This window comes from Pteropus alecto, unplaced genomic scaffold (genome assembly GCF_000325575.1).
Source record: "Pteropus alecto unplaced genomic scaffold, ASM32557v1 scaffold75, whole genome shotgun sequence".
Lineage (NCBI taxonomy): Eukaryota > Metazoa > Chordata > Mammalia > Chiroptera > Pteropodidae > Pteropus > Pteropus alecto.
In genome coordinates, this window is record NW_006440638.1 from 29285860 (window position 1) to 29308507 (window position 22648).

At 47.3% G+C, this 22648-nt stretch overlaps 2 protein-coding genes and 1 pseudogene across 7 annotated transcripts in view; all 3 read left to right on the top strand.

The window, feature by feature from the left end:
• The window catches only part of MTMR14 (myotubularin related protein 14), a 44958-nt gene extending 38694 nt beyond the window's left edge, over window positions 1-6264 (top strand). For 2 of the 6 annotated variants that reach the window (XM_006917591.2, XM_025050730.1), the window contains exons 18-19: window positions 2431-2586; window positions 5667-6264. In XM_006917591.2, coding sequence (XP_006917653.1) covers window positions 2431-2586; window positions 5667-5850 — 340 coding nt within the window. In that variant the 3' untranslated portion in view covers window positions 5851-6264. The remainder of the gene's footprint in view (window positions 1-2430; window positions 2587-5666) is intronic. The other 4 variants (XM_006917592.2, XM_015593781.2, XM_025050731.1 and 1 more) reach the window with 3 other exon arrangements.
• A 1100-nt stretch (window positions 6265-7364) lies between these two features.
• The window catches only part of CPNE9 (copine family member 9), a 19244-nt gene continuing 3960 nt past the window's right edge, over window positions 7365-22648 (top strand). Inside the window, exons 1-17 of the mRNA XM_006917593.2 lie at window positions 7365-7596; window positions 8136-8176; window positions 8296-8342; window positions 8450-8553; window positions 9039-9075; window positions 9304-9306; window positions 9569-9645; window positions 13248-13311; window positions 13427-13530; window positions 13783-13887; window positions 15729-15770; window positions 16109-16184; window positions 16297-16350; window positions 16736-16797; window positions 17494-17540; window positions 18452-18633; window positions 18903-19030. Coding sequence (XP_006917655.1) covers window positions 7529-7596; window positions 8136-8176; window positions 8296-8342; window positions 8450-8553; window positions 9039-9075; window positions 9304-9306; window positions 9569-9645; window positions 13248-13311; window positions 13427-13530; window positions 13783-13887; window positions 15729-15770; window positions 16109-16184; window positions 16297-16350; window positions 16736-16797; window positions 17494-17540; window positions 18452-18633; window positions 18903-19030 — 1241 coding nt within the window. The 5' untranslated portion in view covers window positions 7365-7528. The remainder of the gene's footprint in view (window positions 7597-8135; window positions 8177-8295; window positions 8343-8449; window positions 8554-9038; window positions 9076-9303; window positions 9307-9568; window positions 9646-13247; window positions 13312-13426; window positions 13531-13782; window positions 13888-15728; window positions 15771-16108; window positions 16185-16296; window positions 16351-16735; window positions 16798-17493; window positions 17541-18451; window positions 18634-18902; window positions 19031-22648) is intronic.
• On the top strand, window positions 15052-15311 carry LOC107196072 (annotated as a pseudogene).

The window sequence follows — 22648 nt, forward strand, 5'->3', positions numbered from 1 at the left end:
CTGCTCTGTTTGTGTTTGAGTAGGGAAACAGCGCAGAAGAGTGTGGGGTCTTATTAAAGCAAGTTGAGTTACCGAGACCGACTTGAAGATTTTCCTTCTTTTACTAGGCAGGTACAGGTGCTCCTTTTTGGTGATTGTTTCCTTTCATCTTGAGGATCTTGTCCCCTCTAGCCAGCTAATCCAGACTGGCACTTAAAACACCTCACTGCTGAGCATAGCCCCTTGCTCTCAAACCTAGGAGCTGAAAACTTGCTTTGCAACCCTTTTTTTGGCAAAAGGCTCAAGTAGGAAAATTTCATTTGAAGTCTGCTCACTCTTGAAAAAGAGGCAAAAGATGTCTACTGTGATGGCTTCAATGTCCCTTGGGATCATTCACGCTCCTGGCTATCTGTGCTGCCTCCTCTATCCCACAGCTGTCCCTGGGCTGCTCCAGGTGCAGTTCTTGCCTTGTGGTGCTACCTGCTGGACACTGGAAAAGTAAAGGGAAGTGACTAGCCTAGGAAACCAGGAATCCTTGAGGAAAACTTCTCCATAACCGCATCCATCTGTCTATCATTTTCCCATTGGCAGTGTCTCTGATAGCCCTGAGGGTGTGGGGTTGGGGCATAAGAAACCTTCCATGTTCCTGGCCCCAGGAGTGCTTCATCCTACTTGCCTCTTCTATTCAGCTTCCCTTTCATTTCTTCAACACTCTGGTGTTGAGGATTTGTTTTCTCACAGACTATTAAAAGAAACTGTACCCTAAAGTTTGAACAGTGGGTGAGATTTGTGGAGCCAGGCTGACCTCAGAAGGGTTGTGTTGACTGAAGGCCCCAGCATGACCGGAGGAAGCATAGGGCAGGTGCCAAAATATGGGCGCGTGGCTCTCCCTCTCCTGGGCAGCTGTCTCTTTGATTTACATACTGCCTGAGCCCTATCAAGTTTCACTGTCTAGAAACAAGGAAGCCCTGCTTTGTTGGGCACTAGGGGCTCCCACCAGGTAGTAGATCATGTCCTGTGTTCATCCCTAATGCTACTGTCACACACCTTCCAGAGTTAAACAGGAATGATGAATGTGGCAGGTCTTTGTTGCAAGAGGTTCCGATTCATGGGGGCTTTAATGTAGAAGGCCATCTGTTTTCCCTGGTCTCAAGGTGATTTTGTTGTAGGACAAATCTGTTATCAAACTTGGCTTTAAAAATCTCTTCTTGTACTCGCCGGCTGTAGGACCTTGGGCAAGTTGTCTTCACCTGTCTGGGCTGCCATTTCTCTGTCTCTAAAACAGAGGTGGTTAAGGATCACCTGGCTAGAGCTGCACTCAGTTGGCAGCTGCTTAAGGTTGGCCTTGGTGACCTGTGGGAGGGACTCACCTCAAATTCAGACTAGGAGCCTTTTACATCAGCCTGCTAGGTGGGCCAAGGTTAATGAACCTTTTTTTTGTTCCGCACTCTGTACACCACTATTCATGCTTCTGCTGTGTCTGGGTCTCTGTAGGAGCACCTTCTGCTATTCTTGAATTAAAAAATAAAGGGTCAAGCATCAAAGATGATACACCTTGGGCACTAGGACCAGGGACAGCTGATGGAAGGGCCTTGTTCAATGTCTCCTTATCTCTTCCCCTCCACCCCTCCTCCTGCTGGCTGGGCTCTTGCCTGGAGACAATGCAGAGGGGTTGGGTCTGAGTGGGGAGGAGATGGCAGTAGTAGATTCCCAATACAACTTTCCTCTCCCTGCACCCCACAAACCTCCATCTGAAAAAGGCCTGATGAAGCCGTCAAGTTGCCTGCCTGATTTATCCCTTCCCTCTGGGCATAGCCAGTGAGTTTGCTGGGTATACTTGTGAATACAATCTATAGCACCTGGAAGGCACTGCAGAGGTGGGGCTCAGGGCTCCTAGGACCTCACTTTTCAATCTAGGTAACTACCCTCCATGGTCCCCAAGAGGTTTGTTCTCCCACCTCTTTGACAGGACCTCAGCGGCCCCTGGGTTCCGAGTTGCCCACCCTGCCAATCTGCGTGCTGGAGAGTAATCCTGCCTCCCTGGTTCCTGGGGCATCCAACCTTGCTCCTCTCCTTTAGGTGCTGTTGAGATTATACTTGCTTTATCAGCCACCAGGGCTGGTACGCCCTCACTCCAGGCTTTGGTTGCTGGCTCATCTCTTGTCACCATGCTTTACTCTTCTTCTTTTGCTCCTGTGAGTCTTTGCACGAAACATTGTCGTCACAGCTGAGCCTGCTTTACGGTCTATACTCTTCTTTCTCGGTCACAACCTTATCTGGCTGTTTTTGCACTTTTGGAAAGTGGTTGACTTTACAGATGCTTCACCAACAGAACCTTGCAGCCATGACCCAGGGCCACCATAGTCCCCAACCCCCACCCCTTCAGAGCCTCCCCTGTCAGGCATATGACTGACTGTGCATCATCTCCCCTCTCTCTCCTCTCTGCCCCAGATCAGTGGACCATCCCCTGCCCGGATCCTCTCTCTCCACAGACTTTGGCAGCTGGCAGATGGTAACAGGCTGTGGCAGTATTCAGGAACGGGCTGTCCTGCACACAGACTCCTCTCTCCCTTTCAGCTTCCCGGATGAGCTCCCTAACAGTTGTCTGTAAGTGTCTTGCTTGAGAAGGCAGGATGCTCCCCTGCCCATATTAAAAGCTGGTGAGCAATCAAGAGTGCTAGTTAAGAATGAGGCAGCAGCCAGACCCAGGGAGCTGGCCTGGGATTTGTGCCCCACTTCAGTGCCTTAGCTAAGTATACCTCCCTGCTCATTGACCCCTGAGGTATGAAGGAGGAGGCCTTATGGGCTGCTCAGGAAGTGCATTGGAGTATGCGATCACTCTCCCCAGCCTCCAAAACCCATCTACGGGTGTCGGGGCACACCCTGAGGGAAAGCTGGCTGGACTGTAACTAACTATAGAAGATTCTATTTCTGTCCAAGGCTTTGCCTGACAGGAGAATCCTTTGAAATCAGAACAAGGAGGTAGTGAAGATTGGTATATGGTGGAGACCAGAGCTGGGATGGAGCTGGCTTAGCCCGAGGGCTGTGATCCTCCCCAGCAGAACCAAGGCTTCCTTGCCAACCTCCCCCGCCTCCCCACTTTTGTCTTCTGCTTTTGCCCCTGGTCAGGAAAGAAAATTGGAGCAATACTAAATCCCAGGTCTATAAAATCCTCCCCCTCCAAGTCTCTAGTACTGGGCTTCCAACTCTCATAATGCATCCGCTTGAGTGGCTACCTCTGGCAATCACTTTCCTCCTTGCATGCTCTGCTGCTTCTTGGATGTCAGGTGGGGGGAGAGCCTCAGTGGCCTGGTCCTCAGCTATGGCTAAGGGCCTTCACCTCCCCACCATGGGCTGAATGAACTTCAGGTGCTGGGCATTCATCCCCACCACCAGGATCCAGCTTGTACCCACCAACGCTGACAGGTGGGAGGCAGGTTGCCCTGAAGAGTTGGGAAGGGTCCCTTGGAGGCCATTTAAAAGGGGCTAGACCTTAGGATTCCAGGATGGTACTCATAGGCCCGGGCTCTGCAGCTGGGGTGTAGCCCAAGGACTTTGGAGGCTACTAGTGCCTGGCACAACCTCTGTAGCCAGGCCCTTAAATGAAAAACAAGATCCTTTAGGTTTTTGTTGTCTGCACCTTTCTGTAGGGACTTAACTACTTCAGCCATACTGGCCTAAGTGCTGTCTCTGGAAGAAACAGACATCTCTGCCCCTGCTTGATAACACCCCTCACTTACCTGGCATTAGCCACTGAAATGGGCAACTATAGTCCTAGGTCCTACAATTTATACCTCGAGTAGTTCTCTGAGATCCTAGTTCAGAATTCTGGTTGGTTCTGGTGGTGCCCAGAGGAGGGCTAGGTTCTACATGATCTCATGGACCCCAAGACTGCAAGGTGGGGGTGGGGCCAGGGTTGATTCCAGTGAGATCACACAATATATGAGTTCAGTGCTTGGGCTTTGTTGTCGGAGAAATTTAGTCTGCATACTAGCTGTTCTGCTCACCAGCTATGTCTTGGGGTGTCAGCCTTCTCTAAGCCTATTAGCTCATCTCTTGAGAGGGAATGGCGCTACGGGAGCTCCAGTCCCTGCCTACCTATTGCCTGCTGTGTGTCCTCAAGTATATTGCATATTCTCTCTGGGCTCCAGTCTTCTTTTCTTTAAATAGGTTGTGATCTTTCTCCTTCTGCCTCCCAGTTAGGGGGGAGTGAGAATGCACCCGTATGGACCTTTGGATGTTCCCCATTAATAGAAACTACTAATCTGAATTTCTCCTGGTTGTATGCGCTAAAGAAAAGCTGAAGAACACAGTGGTCTCCAGCCTATGTGAAACCTAAGAAGATCTAGGGCCATGTATTTCCCTCAATGCCAAAAAAGACTTTGGAGTTGTTCATGGTATTGCAGGAATCCAGTATCAGCTCCATTTTCTTAGTGCTGCTGCGTGAGCTATTTGACTTTTTTCCGCCCTAGAACCTGCTGCTGCATTTTTCTGTCTCCCTCTGTCTCTGTTCTCTCTCTCTTTCTCCCCTCAGCCCCCCATGCTCCCTCTCCCACTCATCTCTCACATGCATGCACGCACACACACACATAATCTCCTTTCCCTAGGTCTGTTCTCATACTTAACCAGGACTCTCATTTATCTTCATACCTCCATCTGTTCTCCAGGCCCTGGGGCGCAAGTCACTTGGGCTTGGGAATTGCAGACATTTCTGCTGCTTTTGACAGATTCCTGGGAAGGATTACCCAGGGATTGGGAAAATTTTGGAGTAAGTTAGTGGTTAGGGCTAGTCTTGGTGCTTAGATGGATAGGAACATGAGGGCTCATCTTACATAGGTGTGTCACCTTTCTCCAGGGTACAGTTAGAGGGAATACCATGTGAGTTCCTGACCTTTCTTCTGATTCCACATCCCTCCCACTCCTAGACTGTATAAGCTTTTAGACCAGAGGTTGGATGTGGCTGCTACCATAGGTCTCTCTATTAAAGAACCCTTCAAGGTGTTAAACAGCCTCATATGGAATTCATGCATGGATAAGCCTGAGTTTTTGTGCACTTGTTCCCCTTCTTGTAGTTCCAGGCCAAGAAAAGAAGAGGGGTTTCTTTTATCTGTGATCAATGCTTGTAGAGGTCAAGGAAGGAAAAGGCAGCACCCCTCTAGCTGTTTACTTGGGGACCACAGTGACTAAAGGTGTAGCTAGAGCCTCGGGGTTTCCAGTGAGGACCCTGGCCTCTCCAGGGCACTGCCAAGAGTGTTCTCCCAGGATGCTCCAGGTGCTGGCCCCAAGAAAGGTCAACCCAACTTGGTGTTGGGAGTCTCTCCTTACAGTTAGGTCTAAGACTTCTGCCTCAGTTTGTTCTTATTAAGGAATGGAAGCCAACAGCTGTTGGAGCAACCTCCTTCCTGCTTGGCTTGCACTCTCTCCAGTCACAGAGATGGTTGTTTCCCATGGAAAGGCAGGCCAGTGCCCCAATAAAAGGTACTGCTTCTAGGTAGGAACAGTAGCCTGAGAACTGAGAAGAATGGTTTAAGAGGGGAACAAGGTCAAATATTTGGGGCATGACCACAGGACAGATGCTGGCCTTGTGCTGGGGAAGACAGAGGATAAGCATTGTAGCATGAGGATGAGGATGTTGGATCCTGCCCCAAGGTAATGCATTCATTCTTTCCCTTCTTCCCTCTCCATAGGCTTGCAGCCCTGAATGAGCGGGAGACTCGGCTGCAGGAGGTGCGCTCAGCCTTCTTGGCCGCATACAGCAGCACAGTGGGGCTTCGGGCAGCAGCCCCCAGTCCCTCTGGTGCCATTGGCGGCCTGTTGGAGCAGTTTGTTCGTGGTGTCGGATTCCGGGGTACCAGCAGCAGCACCTTATGAAGCAGCCAGCCCATGACAGTTTCCTGCTCCTCTCTTACCTGAGCCTTGAGCAGAATCAAAGCCATGCCCGGCCAAGGAGTGCTTCAGAGTCAGGGGAAATCTCACTCTCCCTTCTCCATCATGCACGTGGCAGCCTCAAAGCCAAGCAGGGCCAAGAATAGGGTTCTACAACCCGAGCTTCTTGACTGGTGATCGCCACCCCTCTTGACACTGCCTCTCACCCACCCTAGTCTTTGCCAGGATTTCCTTCAACTCCCAGAACTGTATGGGGCTTCCCTGGGGCCTTGTGGAGGCCAAGACTTCATGAAAGATGACCCCTTTGTCATTCTTGTTTCCTGAGGAGGAGGCGTCACCTGCACTGAGAATAGGCAGTTTGACACTGATAAAATAAAATCAAAGTCTTTTCGAACAGCAGCTCTCTGGCATCCTCATTTGTTTGCTGTCTTTGTGGAGTTATTTGGAAAGTTCTTACTGTCCTTGTGCTGTAAGAAGGGGTTAGGGGTGGCAGATGAAGCAGAAAGAAAACTGGGGACTTAGTGTACCTCCTGAGCCATGATAGTCTCCTCAGTGAGGTGGGGATATATGGGCACAGGCTGTTAAGGTATAGTAACGGTCCTCGGGTCTGAGTGGGCCCTAATCATCTAGGGTGTCTGTTTATCTATGCTGATTCCTAGGGCTACCTGAAATTTGGACTTAGGGTTGCTGATACCTTTATTTATCTGGGAATGCGGTGGGGTATTCATTTTTAACAATTTCTTCAAGCAACACAGTCTTGGTACAGGTGACCTGCAGCCCCTGCCTATGGTGGAGGGACTGGTTTCTGGGGCTTTGGTGGCAGTAGTTGGTGTGGGGAGGATGGATCTGCATGACCATCACCCTCACCTACAGTGTGACCTAGAGTGGGTTACATCCTCAGTGTCTGCATCTCTAACACCATGAAGTCATGGGGGTTCAAAGAACTGGGCAAAGGGCTTTACACTATGCTGTTAGTCACCATTTACTGAGCTTTGACTTAACACGTAAGAGGTCCATTGGTACAAATGCCCAGAGGAAGAACATAATACCAGCGAACATTTCTTGGAACTTACTGAGTACAATCCCCTGTGCTCAGACCTTTTCTCAAGTCGACTTTATAAGATACTATGACATCCCAAGTAGGTGCTGTTTCGGCCTTTCTACTAATGAGAAAGGAGCCTGAGCCACAGAGATGTTGAGTAACTTGCTCAAGGTCACTCAACGAATGAGAACAAATGTGTAACTTCCTATTCGGAGACCTAGGCAGGTCGGGATCAGGAAGAGAAAATGTCCCTATAGCCCACCAGGCGCCCCAAAACCTTCAGCACCGCGGACAGATCTGGGGGGGCGGGGGGGCTTCGGTTTTGACTGGCAGAAATGCGCCGGAAGGACTCCCAAGGTGTGGGTTGAAGTTGGGGTCTGGATGAGATTCCCGGCTGGCCCGAGGCTGTTCCAACGGGGCGGGGGCCACCCGCAGGGTTGGGCGGGGCTGTGTTGCCATCTGGAGTCGCTGCCGCTGGTGGCCACAGACGAGGAGTGAGCGGTGGGAGAGCACGCAGGACTGGAGGGAGTGCAGCCACTGCCGCCGCCACCACGGCACATGGGCCGGCCCCGCCGCTGCCACCGCCCCTAGCTTTCCGCGGCTCCGGCCACCCGACCAGCCATGTCTCTCGGTGGAGCCTCTGAGCGCAGCGTCCCAGCCACCAAGATTGAAATTACCGTGTCCTGCCGGTGAGCGGGCTACCTGAAAAGGGCTTGAATGCTGCCCCAGCCCCAACCAGATCCGGGGGCTCGGTGCAGACAGGAGCTAGACTGGGGGTGGAGCGGAGGAGGGGCAGAGGCGAGAAGCATAAGGGGCTGAAAAATCAGACTCCGGGGAGTCTCTGGCAGGTTCGGGGAGGGGGTTTCCTTGAACAGCCCCACCCGCAAAAGACGGCTCACTCAGCCTGCGGGTTCAAGGGATGGGTCGCCGGAATGCAGTAGGATCTGGGCCTCTGAAGGACAAAGTTCTGGGTCTCACTCTCTTTCCTGGGCCCATGGAGACAGTGTGAACTCATACGCGTCAAGTCCGCAGGAACACGGTCCTGGGACAGAGATTTCCGGTGCTGTCCAGGGTGCTAACAACGCGGACCCACGGCTGGATGTAGTAATGGGGGAGGGAGGTGCGATTTGAGCTCCATGCCTCCCCCCGGGTACCTAGCTTGGCAGAGTCGAGGCAATGGGCTTCAGGATGACCCACCCTCTGTCCATCTGTCTGTTGCTTTTTCTAGGAACCTGCTGGACCTCGACACCTTCTCCAAGTCCGACCCCAGTAGGCAGCACCAGGGCGGGGTGCGGGGGAACTTGGTGTGCGGGTGCGACTGAGGAGCAGGGAGGGGGTGCGGACCGACCTGACGTCTTTCCCTCCCCTGCCCCCGCTCCCGCCTGCAGTGGTGGTGCTTTACACGCAGAGCCGGGCCAGCCAAGAGTGGCGGGAGGTGAGTCGGGGAATTCTCTCCCAGCCCAGAGCTGCCCCCGGGAATCACCTGCCCCTTTACAGGCCCCGTGCTGACTCCTGGCACCTTCCCTGCCCGCCCCGATCCAGTTCGGACGGACCGAGGTGATCGACAACACGCTGAACCCAGACTTCGTGCGCAAATTTGTCCTTGACTATTTTTTTGAAGAGAAGCAAAATCTGCGCTTCGATGTGTGAGTCCCGCCCAGAATTCTGGCTTGGACCACCTCGCCCCCCCCCACCTGGATCCACCCTAAATTCTGGCTGGCTCTGCCCCAACTTGGCCTCCCGGGCTGGCTCCTCTCCCAGGCCCAGTTCGGTCCAATTCTGAAGGGCTCCATTCTAGTCTTAGCTCCACCCCCAAGTCTAGCTTGGCTCAGTCCTTAGGTTACATCCAATTCAGTTCACTACCCAGGCTTGGTCCTGCCCACAACTCTGCTCCCTAATTTAACTCCGCCTCCGTCTAGGTCCCTCCCCCATGTGACCCCGCCCCCCCAGCAGACCTCGCTCGGGGCCTGACCCTCTCTGACCCTGACTCTTGCCCCAAAGGAGATCCAGGTTAAATTCGGATTCAAGCCTTTCGCTCTACTCACAATTTTCACCAGGACTCGAAACACGACCCCTTTTCCAGGCTCTCTCCCACCAGCTCCGCCCCACGCTGGTTCAACTCTCTTTCCAGGTACAACGTCGACTCCAAAACCAACATCTCCAAACCGGTGAGCGAGCGTCCCCTTGCGGGCTTGGGCACACAGGCGGCGCTCCCCGTGCTAAACGACCCTCCTTGGATCCCTCCCACACCCTCAACCCTGACTCCACCTTCTTCTCCACCTTCTTCGGCCCGAACCCACACTCCCGGTCCTCCTCTCCTGCTCCTGCCTCAGTTTCCCACCTATGCCTCTTACTCATTGCTCCTTTTCCTTCTCGGCCGCTGCTGGGACCCGCAGAAGGTGAGGCTGAACCGGGCTGGGCAGGGTGAGGAGGGTGGAAGTGAGGAGTGGGATGGCATCCTGGAGAGCAGTTTAAAGTAATAGCAGGCCCAAGAAGAAGAGCTTGCCTAGGGGCACCCCCACTCACTTTAAAGCACAGGCCAGGCGATAGTTCTTGCGACGTCCCGCTGCCTCGGAACACCCTGGTCGTTGCTGCTGGGCTGGGCTGAGACTCTGCACCCCCAACCCCTCCTGGCCTCGCTGATTCCCTGTCCCGGTGCAGGATTTCCTGGGACAAGCTTTCCTGGCCCTGGGAGAGGTGATCGGAGGCCAGGGCAGCCGCGTAGAGCGACCCCTCACGTGAGCAGAACTGGAAGGGATGAGGGGGGAAGGGTGGGTGCTCCAAATTCTCCTCTCAAAGATACTGCTGACCTGAAAGCAGTGAAGGCTGATTCCCCCGGTCAGGAGATTTCAATGGTTCCCATCATCCTGTCCAGAAACTCTAGTCTCCAGGGTTTTGCTCAAATCAGTCTCAGGCCTGACATGTTTTCTCTCTCTTCTCACTCTTTTTCTAAGTCTGATTCGACCTTTAAGGTCCACTTCCAAGCTCTTCTCCTCCAGGATGCTTCCCCTCACTAAAAAGAGTTCTCTGGAATTTCCATTACTCACTAAATATTAGTATTTTGTATGCCATACCCTGTGCTAGGCACTAGGGATTTATCCATTCAACAAATATTACTGGGCATATACTCTGTGTCAGCCTCTGTTCAAGGGGCTTAGGTTGTAATGGTGAACAAAAGTTCCTGCTCTCAGGGAGTTTATACTGTAGAAGGGGAGAAGAGGCCTACAAAATAGACATAATAAATAAAGTAAATTACATAATATATTAGAAGACATTAAGTGCTAGGGGAAAAAAGGCAAAGCAGAGAAGAATTAGAGGGATTGGAAATGCTGAGTGGGTGGGAGTTGCAATATTCAACAAAGTGGTTAGGTAGGCCTCTTGGAGAGGTAACTTCAGAGCAATGCCCTGAAAGAAATGAGGGAGGGAACCATGCAGTATCTGGAGGAGGAATGTTCTAGGCAGAGAAAACTGCCAAAGCAAAAGCCTGATACATTCAAAGAGCAGTAAGAGGCCAGTGTGGTTGGAGTCAAGTGAGCAACGGGGGAAGAAAGGAGGAGATGAGGAGGTTGGAGAGTTAACAGTTAGGGCCTTAGAGCCACTGTAAGGACTTCAGCTTCTATTCTGAGTTGGGAATCACTGGAGGGTTCTAAGCAGAGAAGCGACATGACCTGACTATACTTTCAAAGATGATGCTGACTGCTGGATTTAGAATAAACCTAGGGTAGACAAAGGTAAAAGCAGAGAGCCATTTGGAAGGATATTACAGTAATCCAGGTGGTAGCAGTGAAGGAGGGGAGAAGTGGTCAGATTCTGGATATATCTTAAAGGTGGAGCCAACAGATTCCTGACAGATTGAATATGGATGTGAGAAGAAAAGAGGAATCAAGGATGACAGCAAGGCCTTTGGCCGGAACAACAGGAAGGATGGAGTTGCCATAAACTGAGATGCTAAAAAAAAAAATTTTTTTTTTAAGTGAGAGAGGAGTAAGTTATGAAGGGTTTCAATCTGGAGTTCAGTCTGATTTGTGAAATTTCATAATTTTTATCAGACATCTGAGTGGACATGCAATAAGATACATGAGTCTTAGATGCTCTTCAAGGCCATGAGACTAGATGAGCTCACCAAAGCAGTGAGCGAGAAGTGAGAAGACTAAAGACTGAGACTCCAGGAATTAGAACTAGAAAAGGAGACTAAGAAGGATCATTAATGAAGTAGGAAGAGAACCAAGAGAAGGCGGTGTTGTCCTAGAAGCAAAGTGAAGGATATATGTCATGGAGGAGAGAGTGACTAACCATGTCAAATGCTGCTGCAGGTCAAGCAAGGTAAGGATTGGGAATTGGCCATGGGATGGATGGATTGATTGATTGATTGATTGATTTGCTTTTATTATTATTGTATTTTTTGGCCATGGGATTTAGCGAGGTGGTGGTCACTGGTGACTCTGACAAGCGCAGTTTTGCAGGAGAGGTGGGGGTAACAGTTGGAGAGGTTTAGAAAAGAATGAAGAGAAGAAAGGGAGTCAAGGAGTTTTTCAAGGGGTTTTACTGCATCCCCCTTGAGGAGAAAAAGAAGGGTGGCCGGAGAGGAAAGTGAGGTCAAGAATAGTTTTGAAATTTTTAAAATGAGAAAAACTATACCACACTTGTTCGTTATTGACATAACAAAAAGTAGAAACTAAAAAACTGACATAACAAAAAGATGGGAGAATTGTTGGAATGGTGTCCTTGTGTAGGCAAGCGGATGTGGAATGTAGCACACAGTGGAGGGATAAATAGGCACATGGATAGTCATTTATAGCAACGGTAGGAAGACACAGTTGTGTGAGTGAAGATACTGGAGGCGGGGAAGGAGGTGTGGTGGTAGATCTGTGGACATTCTCTTCTGGTTGTTTCAGTTTTGTCAGTGAAGTAGGAAACAAGGTCATTGGCTGAGAGTGAGGAGGGGGAAGGAGGCTATTCAGGTTTGAAGAGAGAGGAGTGAAACAGCCATCTAGCAAAACTGAAAAATGAAGGGACTTGGAATGTATAATATTATTAAGGACCTTCTTGAGGTTTGTGGTCATACATTTAAAACGAGACCAGTTAACGTGATTGTGCATTTTTCTCTGGCCATATTCATTTGCATAGATGCAGTATGGGTTAGGCAGAGAATTAGATTTAACTAGGGCTGTGGTTCTGCCAAATAAGTATATCAAACTAAGAGAAGGGCAAGGGAAGATAGATAGGACACAAGGTGGTGATTATTATAATCAGTGACTGGAATTTACACTGGGTGAGGAGGTGAGGGAGAACATCAAGGGGGATGTGAGAAGGCAGTAGAGTAGGATTAAAGACTTTGTCCTGGATGTGCAGGCAAAGAGTCCCTGTACTAATCACACTTTTCTAACGCACAGAGTCAGAGATCGAAGAAGTCAAAGAAATGGTTCAACATTGTCATTTTAAAGGTGGGAAAAATCAAATTGCAAGTTGGAGGCAGGGCTCGAAGCCAGGACACTCCTGATCTAGCTTTCTTTCTGCCACACTTTGAAACCCTTGGGGGATCAGTGTTCACAGGCTCATATCAGCAAGGTCCCTTGTTGCTTGACTGCTTGGAGACCCAAGGCAAGTTGGGGATGGGTGTCCTGGTCTGCACCCTTCCTGCACATGGGTCAGGAGAGGTTAAGTCTTCTTTTGTCTTTTTTATTTTACTCTTCAACCTTCAGAAAGCACAGCATCTTTGACCTTTGCCCCAGGCCTGGATAGAAATTCCTCTCCCTCATTCAGTACTGTTATATCACACTCTACTTGCCTATTGGCTTTGACATCTCACCTTCCCCTGGAAGCTCCCTGAGGGCAGAGTCTAGCAAAGTTGGAGAGTACTAACTAGCCGATTCATACCTAGCACAGTGCCTGGCATATAGTAGATAACAGGATCTGCTTTGAGAGACATAAACACCTTCATATCTATAATGCTATTCCTTACCTGCACTCATTTAGATATCTTCACATCTTCACAGCCCTGAGACATGGGCATGATTTCCATTTCAGAGAAGAGAAAACTAGAGCCCAAAGAAAGGGGACATAACTTCCCCAGGACTCTCAAGCCTATGTCTTTCCCATGCTACCATTATGAGATGTCTACCTAGGCTACATTAACTCCATCCTTCCAGACTGTAGACCCCTCTCCAGTCAAAGTTATATCCTTCCCCACTAGGAGCCACCCAGGACAGAAGGGGACATACTCAGGAGACTGTCAGGAAATGGCAAATTGAATCCCTTGGCCCACCTAATCCCAGACTGGCCACCCCAATCCTTGTTGCCTACTCTCCCCTCCTCACAAAGAGGCTTTTTCTGCTTCCAGGGGTGTACCAGGCAAGAAGTGTGGGACCATATTGCTGACCGCAGAGGAGCTTAGCAATTGTCGGGTTAGTAAGGGCCACATGCTAGACCCAGGAGGCTCCCTTCTCTCCCCAAATTCCCTTTAGTGGGCTATCTGAGGCTATAGAAAATTTGAGTGTCGACACCCAACTTTATCCCTAGGACATTGCTACCATGCAGCTGTGTGCAAACAAGCTGGACAAGAAGGACTTCTTTGGGAAATCAGACCCCTTCCTTGTGTTCTATAGGAGCAATGAAGATGGCACGTGAGTCACTATCCACTCCTATGGCACCCCGCTGCCCCACTGTGACCTTGAGCCCAGTAGGGCTCTTAGGCAGAGCCTGGGCATGGGGCATCTTAGACTTCACCAGGACCTGAGTCCAGAATTCACTCAAAGCAGCACGTAATATGTGTTTAAGAAGTGGGAGAATTTGAGGAATCTCCAAGAGTATCAGGCCCTGTCTCTGGGCTCAGTCCTACCCCAAAGTTTGGTATTAATCCTCTTGCTCCTCTCCAGGTTCACCATCTGCCACAAGACAGAGGTTGTGAAAAACACATTGAACCCTGTGTGGCAGCCCTTCAGCATCCCTGTGCGGGCACTGTGCAATGGAGACTATGACAGGTCTGCTTTAGCATAAGCTAAGGAGTAAGGGAACCAAGGCCTAAGAGTGGGGTTCTTGGGCCCCAAAATGATGGCAGAAGTATCCTAATAATGTTGGAAGATGCTGCTCAGTGAGACAGAGTTTCAGTCATGGAGAAGGGTGCAATGGGAAGTAGATGGATAGCCACATGGATGGATAGGCGGATGGGTGGGGTGGGTGGTGGATGGATGGATGGATGGATGGATGGATGGATGGATGGATGGATGGATGGGTAGATGAAAGGGCAAATGAAAAAATAAATGAGCAGATACATAGATGAATGGATGGATGAGCTGGTGACTGGATGGATGAGTATATGGATGGGTGTATAAGAGGATTGGTGGGTGAGTTGATAGGTGGATTAGTGGATGGACAGATAATAGATAGATTAATATGGATGGATGAGTAAATGGATGAATGGATAAATGGGTATATGAAAGATTGATGTATGAAGAGGCAGAGGCATGATTGGAAAAACAGGAGGATAAATAAGTGGAGTTACAGGTAGATGGATGGACAGATGAATAGATGGTAGATGGAAGGGTAGATTAGTTGATGGATGAGTATAAAGAAGATGGATAGGCTGGCCATATGAACTAAGAAATGGGCAGTATGGAGTAGGTGGGTGGGCACATAAATGGATGGTTATATAGATTGATGGAATATTAGATGGACAGGTATCAGATGGTTGGGTGTTTGGTGAATAGATAAATGGAAAGACAGATGGATGTTTGTATGCATCAGTGAGTCAGTGAATGGCTAGATGTATAGTTAGATGGATGGACAAAGATAGGGACTGACAGGTAATTGAACTGGCAAATATATAGGTGAATGAGTGGCTAGATAGAGAAATGGTTGAATGGACTGCCACATACATAGATGGCCATATGGGGATGATTTAGGCATAGTTAGTTCAGAACAAGATCTTTGGAACCAGGATGTCTGAGTTTAAATCTAAACTCAGTCACTTACAAGTTATGGTCCTTCGTCAAGTTACTATTTTTTGTACCTCAGTTTCCTTATCCAAAAATAAGAATAATAGTACTTACTTTATCAGGTGGTTGTTAAATTAAATGAGATGATCTATGAAAGTGCTGAGAACAGTGCTTGGAATATATATATTGAGACCCAATAGAGCTTCCACCATGGCTTACTGTGGCCAGGGCCAAAAAGTGAAGAAGGTGATGGTGCAGCCCATCAACTTGATCTTCAGATACTTCCAAAATAGATCTCGGATTCAGGTGTGGCTTTATGAGCAAGTGAATATGCAGATAGAGGGCTGTATCATTGGTTTTGATTAGATGATGCATAAGAGATTCATTCTAAAACAAAGTCAAGAAAACAGCTGGATTGCATCATACTATGAGGAGATAATATTACTCTGCTCCAAAGTGTCTCCAATTAGAAAGAATTAATAAAGTGAGAAATTAATGAGAAAGCAATAGTTAATGTTTTGTAGGTGTCCTTTGTTAAGAGTATAGTTCTTAAACATTTATTCATATTGCTTTGATTACTCTTGTGTTATTACCAGATGAAAATAAATGCTATAGGATTGTTTTTATTTAAAAAAAAAAAAAAGACTCAATGAGTGGTAAAGAATAGCAATAGTGGTACAAATAGCAGTTGTAGTTGTATTGGTGGCAGCAGCAGTAGACGGTTGGGTATGTGCATGGATTGATGAATGAATAGATCGACAAATGGGAGGAAGGTTGATGAAAGGACTAATGGGTGGATGGGAGGATGATCTGTGTATGATTATGGGTGGGAGTGTCTCTAGGATTTATCATACACACTCAGCCTATGTTTATCTTCTGCATTTCAGAACAGTGAAGATTGATGTGTACGACTGGGACCGGGATGGAAGGTAGAACTGCCCCCCATGGTACTGCTTTCTCCTGTACTTAATCCAAACAGTTACCTATAATAGGTAGTACATTCACTAGGAACCCCAAAGTGGCTTTGGGAGCCAGAAAGGGTGATGATAGATGCCAGGATCTTAGATACAACTGATCCTCTCAGTTGTCTCTCTGGCACACTGTCTCTTCCCTTCTCTTCGCTTTAGCTTGGCCCCTCTTTTGGCCTCTGTCCCAATGCCCCCGCAGCTCAAGTAGAGGCAGAGGATAGTGAGAATAAAAGGCTGGTTTTAGGGCTGGCTCCAGGCCAGCAGCTGCTGCTGCTCACCCACAACTGGCCTCATTGCAGCCATGACTTCATCGGTGAGTTTACCACCAGCTACCGGGAGCTGAGCAAGGCCCAGAACCAGTTCACAGTGTATGAGGTGAGAACTCCAGCCCTGCTCAGGTTACCCAGGTCCTCTCTCCAACCCACTGTACTCAGTCTGTACTTCTCTTCCTCTGTTTCACACCATCACCGTTCTCTTCTTCACTTAGGTACTTAACCCTCGGAAGAAATGTAAGAAGAAGAAATATGTCAATTCGGGAACTGTGAGTGTTTCCTGGAGCTCTGGCCCTCCCTGGATCCTTCTGTTTCTATTCCCATTGACATAGCATGACAAATGTTGGGGATACAGGAAGTCTGTGGGCACAGATTTCTTGGATTAGTTATGTTTGGCATAAGGTGGCACCATTTAAGTTTTTCTTTTTTTCTCACCTGTGGAAATTTTTTGATCTTTACTCTTTTGCAGAATGTTTTTAAACCTAACTTGTATTTCTCAATTTAATATACTTTTGGAAATCCAAATATGTTTCCATCAGCTTCCCCTTTTTGTCCTTTCTGAAACTGGACAGTGTCGGGTGCATCATGCCTCTCTCCCTCTGCCACCCCAATTGCCTTTTCCAAAGTAGCAGGGCTGCCTCTTCTGTCCCACAGGTGACGCTGCTCTCCTTCTCTGTGGACTCTGAATTCACTTTTGTCGATTACATCAAGGGAGGGTGAGTCAAAAGCCAAACTCTGGGCTAAAATAATGAGTTCCTCCCAGTTCTGAGCCTCAGTTTTCTTATTTATGAATGGTCAGGGTCCAACGAGATCATGGATATAAACTTTAAAATATTTGGCAAACTATAAAGTGCTCTGTAAAATGCATAATGTTGGTCATTTTAGTTCTCTTCCTGGGGCTTCATCTCTAGTTTCTAGTCCCTGCTGGGAGGATGCCAGTAATCTGACATCGTCAAAGAATGCCCCAGTAATCTGACTGGAACCCAGACAAAAGTTATGGACAGGCAAGAGGAAGAGGCTGAGAGAGAGAAAAAAAAAGCCTGGTTCAGTGGAGGCAGGCAAACCTGGAAAATGTACTTTGCTTCTCCGATCCTCACTTTTCTCCTATGTACAATGGAGATGTTAATTATTACTTCAGGGCTATAGTAAGGGTTAAGTTAAACTACACCTAATACACTTGTCACACAGTAGGTATTTAATTCTGCTACCCAAAGCGTGCTCCACGGGCTAGAAGCATCTGCATCACTTGGGAGTTTGTTTGAAATGCAGAATCTTGGGTTCCACCCAGACCATCCAGATCAGAATCTACATTTTAACACAATTCCCAGCTGATTCATATGCACATTTGTGTTTGGGAAATTCTGGTATGAGTACTAGTCCCTCACTTCTCAATCCATCTACTTCCCTGACAGGACACAGCTGAACTTCACAGTAGCCATTGACTTCACAGCTTCAAATGGTGAGGCATGGATGGGGGAATGGGATATGGAGGAATTCTAAGGAAGTCCTTAAGGATTGGCCTGGATTTCAAACTAGGGATAAGAGTTCAACTACCCAGGAAGTCGAGGCTTGAAGAAAAGCCCAGCCAGGCTCGTACTGGGGCAGGAGTGTTGGGGGGAAGATTATTGGGTATAAGGGTGGGCAGAGGGTATAGGAAAATAGGTGGGTAAATGGGTCAAAAAAGTTGAAAGGGTAGATAGCTCAAGAAGTGGATGAGTAAATAAATGGATGGAGAGAATAGGGGTAGAAGGAGAGACAGATAGATGAATGGGTGGTAAGTAATGACTGGGTGGGTAGACAGGTGAACAGAGAGGGTAGATGAGTTGGTGAGTGAGTACAGTAGTATGTGGATGGGTATGTGAATGGACAGATGTTTAAACTGGAGAACAACAGGTAAGTAAATGGGGAATGAATGAGTGGACAGGTGGAAGGATCCATATGAGGATAGACAGACAAGTGAATGAATGGAATGGATAGGGATGGATGGATGGGTAGGTAAAAGAATATGGCTGTATAGAAAGATGAGAAAGGAAGAGAAATGGCAGGTGGACAAGTGGGTGGATGGATGGATGGGAAGGTGGGTGGACAGTTGGATAAGAGAACAGGAAGGCAAATGGATAGAGATGGATAGGTAGATTGAAAAATGGATTTATGCCAGCGGATGGGTAAATGGCTATATGGGTAGATGGATAAATATATGGATTGATGAGTAGATAGATAGATGAATTTATGAATGATGGGTAAAATAATAAGGGAGTATATAGGTAAAGAGTAGATGAATAGACAGGTAGATAGATGCATACAAGGATAGGCAAGTGAATATGTGGATGAGCAAGGTGGCCATGAGGCTGGGCTCCTGTGTCCCTACAGGGAATCCCCTGCAGCCCACCTCCCTGCACTACATGAGTCCCTACCAGCTCAGCGCCTATGCCATGGCCCTGAAGGCAGTGGGAGAAATCATCCAGGACTATGACAGTGACAAACTCTTTCCAGCCTACGGCTTTGGGGCCAAGCTGCCCCCAGAGGGACGGATCTCCCATCAATTTCCCCTGGTACGATATGGGCCAGAGCCTATACTCCATGTCCTGGCTTCTGGCCTACCCAAGTTGACAAATTTCTTCTATTTACATTTCTCCTAAGGGTCACGGACCTGTAAGGAGCAGGAAGCTATGATAGGGTAGAAGAGCAGGGAGGGGAGCAGGGCTGGAGTTTAGAGGGGAGCATGAAAGGGTGATGGGAAAAGGAAGGAGTGAGCTGGGACCAGAGCACTCTTGGGTATACTCCACATGGGCTCAGCCCAGCAGGGCATCTTCCCTGACAGAACAACAATGATGAGGACCCCAACTGTGCGGGCATTGAGGGCGTGCTGGAGAGCTACTTCCAGAGCTTGCGCACAGTACAGCTCTACGGGCCCACCTACTTTGCTCCTGTCATCAACCAGGTGGCCAGGTAAGGGAACCTAGTGGGGGTTGGGGAGAATGAGGGGACCCAGACAGGGACTGACTTCCCAAAAATAATCAGGACCACTCTTGGGTGGACTTGGGCTTTAAGAGAGGCTAAAAGTTTGTGTTGGCCAGGCTCTGGTATAAAGAGGTTACATTATGCCTTATTCTGGGTGGAGATGGTGTCAACAAATTACCCTAGTCCCATTCCCTGGGAACAACCCAAGCCTCAAGTTTGGGGGAAAGAGAGAAGGGCCCATAGCACAACAGTTAAGTTAAAAGCTTTGGCATTAGATCTTGGAGTGATCCTAGCTCCACCACTCACTAACTATGTGACCTAAAGTGATTTAGCCTTTCTAAGCCTCCATTTCATCCCTGCAAGTGGGTAGAATAATGGATAACAACAGTACCTTCTTTATAGGGTTATTGGGAGGTTAAAATTAAATAACAATGTAAAAATTAGCATCTGGCCCATAGTAAGTGCTCAATAAATGGTAGATTAAAAATAAGAGTAACTTCTAAATATAGAAGAGTAACTAAGTTTTCAGAATAAAAATATACAAAGTAAAGAAAACCTAAATCACATATCAAATTATTTTTAAATGCAAATAAAATTAAATGACAGAACTAAAACCAAACATAAATTGGATAAGCTCGCCTACTAAAAGATTCCCTGATAGAATTTTAAAAAGTAAACTGTACTACATTCTGAATAGAGACCCAACTAAAAAAAAGTACCCAAGAGAGCTTGAAAGTAAAAAGATAAAACAAAAAAATAAATAAATAAAAGTGGAAGGATTTCAGAGAGATTTATATGTCTGTCCATAGCCTTCCTTTTTTCCTAATAAAGATTTGTTTATTTTCTAATTCATAAAAAGGATATAGTTTATTTAATTGTAAAAGTAATATAACATTGCTGTAGAAAATTTCAAGGATAGAGAAATAAGAAATCACCCAGAATACTGCCCATGGGAATGTGGATGTACATATAGTTCTTGACAGTCTTTCCCTTATGCATCAAGAATTGCAGTCAAATTACATGTACTATTTCATTACTGATTTGTTCACTTAATATTGGAGCCTGAGCATATTCTTTTGTTATTAAACAGACTTAAATATTATCTTAGGCAAGTTCACTGACTCATTCATTCATTCATTCATTCATTCAATAAACATTCAGCAAAGGGGCAATGTAACATGTTAACTTACTAGCTGTGTGACTTTGGGCAAAACTCTTAACCTCCCTGTGCTTGTTTCCACAATTGTAAAATGGGGATAATAATATCCACATCATAGCAGTGTTGTGAGGGCTAACTAAATTAATATATCAACCTCTTAGAAAAGTACCTGTCACATCATAAGTGCTACAGGTGTTAGCTATTACTGTTACTATTATTATCATTATTACTATTCAAAGGGCATCTTCCGTGTGCTCAGCTCTCTGCTGGGCCACTGGAGACTCAGATGAATCAGATCTTGTCTCTGCCCTTGGGAGCTCCCGCCTTGGTGCAAGAGACAGAAATATAAATAAATCATTACCTTCTGTAGTCCAGAGCTTTGCAGACTTTTCCAGTAAGTCGCCTGTCAGCAAAGACAAGCGACTGCTTCCCCCAGGGAAATCTGGGGGCACAGCCGAAAGCAGCCAGACTGAAAAATGTCTTTGAAGTCCCTATATTTTATCTTAAAAATTCATGCACATTTTACATTCTTCTCACACAGTGTCCATGTTTGCTTTAATTTAGAAAAAAATAAAAAGGTGTTTGAAGTATACTTAGAGTCATCTAGCTTTATCCACAAGGTCATACAGCAGAATGGATGCTCCGGGTATTCTGTGGCCTTGGGTCCCCCTGGGCACACGAGCTGGTACCCTCAAGGGTGTGAGAACCAATTTAGGATAGATAACCCATCTTGGTGGGTGGTATCCTAGACAGTGGAGGGAGAAAAGGGGAGAGTATAACCTAGTCTGAGAAACTCAAGGCAGCCTACTCATGGAGGGGATTGTATGGCTGAGTCTAGAGGGCAAGTTGGACTTTACCAGAGACAGGATTAGAGTAAGCCTGGTAGAAGGAACCGCATGTGAAAAGCACACTGGCATGAAAAGGCAAGCTCAGGAAACAGTGAATAATATACTAGGACCAGAATGTGTGGTGTATACGGAATGGAGGAGTATCTAAAGAGCAAGATGGGAATGGAGAGTGAAGTCATCAAGAACTCAGACTTTAGGCTCTGTTGGCCAAGCATGGGTTTGAACTATGGTTTCACCATCCCTTGGGGATGCCACTTAATGTCTCTGAACTTCAGTTTTTTCATTTTTAAAAGAAGAATTAAAAAAAAAAACAAAGAACAAAAAAATAGGAAAAAAAATGAGCCTCCCTCATAGAATGGTGATGAGGATTAAATTAGATCATGTATGTCGAATGTGCAGCTATGATTTTGATGATCACAGATGACTCTTTGTTTTTTCCTACACAATAGCCAAGTGGGGCACAGACTGGCCTCCTCCAGCCAGTCACCCATCTCTAGGTCTAAATGGCCCTGGTAATGCTTGGTATCTATAGGAAGCCAAAGATGTACCTCTGATACCCCTATACCCTTCCATGCCTCCCACTGCCCCTGGCTCACAAATCCCTTCATGAGTAGGCCTTCACCCACTGCGTCAGCCTCATCTCTCTTCTATAGTCCTATATGTGCCACCAGAGCATGCTCTCTGTTGGTTTGAACATGTAAACCCTCTCTCTGGAGCACTTTTCCTTTTACCTTCCCATCTCCCCACTACCACCTTCACCTGGCTAACTCCTACTCATTTTTCAGGTCTTAGGTTAGATATCATGTCCTCAAAGGCCTAACCTCAATGTATCTTAATGGTGTAAGCATCCATCTCCCCCAGGACAATATCCTATTTTCTGCTGCATGCTCAGCACTGAGCTTGGTACCTGATTCATAGCAGGTGTGCCATGACTATCGGTGAAATGAGTGGTTGAAAGGAAATAGTACCAGTCCAAGTCTATGAAGAGGCTGTGGCCAGAATTCAGGAAGGGAGCAGGGGCTACTAAGGAGGATTATGATCCAATTCCATGCTAGGCTCTGGACAAACTGAACCATAGCTATTTAAATTCTCTACTCATCATGCTTTCCTCTGATTCTTATATCAAGCTTAAGTACCAGCACAGTCCAATAGAACTTTCTACAATGATAGAAATGGTCTATATCTGTGATGTCCAATGTGGTAGCCATCAGCTGCATATGGATATTGAGCACTTAAAATATGGCTCGGGTGAACAAGGAACTCAACGTTTAATTCTGTTTAACTTAATTAATTTAAATTTCAATAGCCACATATGGCTTAGGAACTACTTTATCGGATAGTATAGCCCCATCTTTTCCAACCAATGCAGAGCCTGAGACTGGAAGTCAAGAGACTAGGGTCTGCCATGACCTGTGTGCTCTCTTTTTCTTATTTATCAAATAAGTGAACTGGACTCAATGACTTCTGAAGTCCTTTCAGATAGAAAAATCTTGGATTCAAAGATTGATACTAAGAGAAGGAAAAGGAGTTCTGGGAGTAGCTATTAGACTGGCTGAGGACCCAGCAGCCCAGACAATAGGATATTTTCAGCAGAGGGGG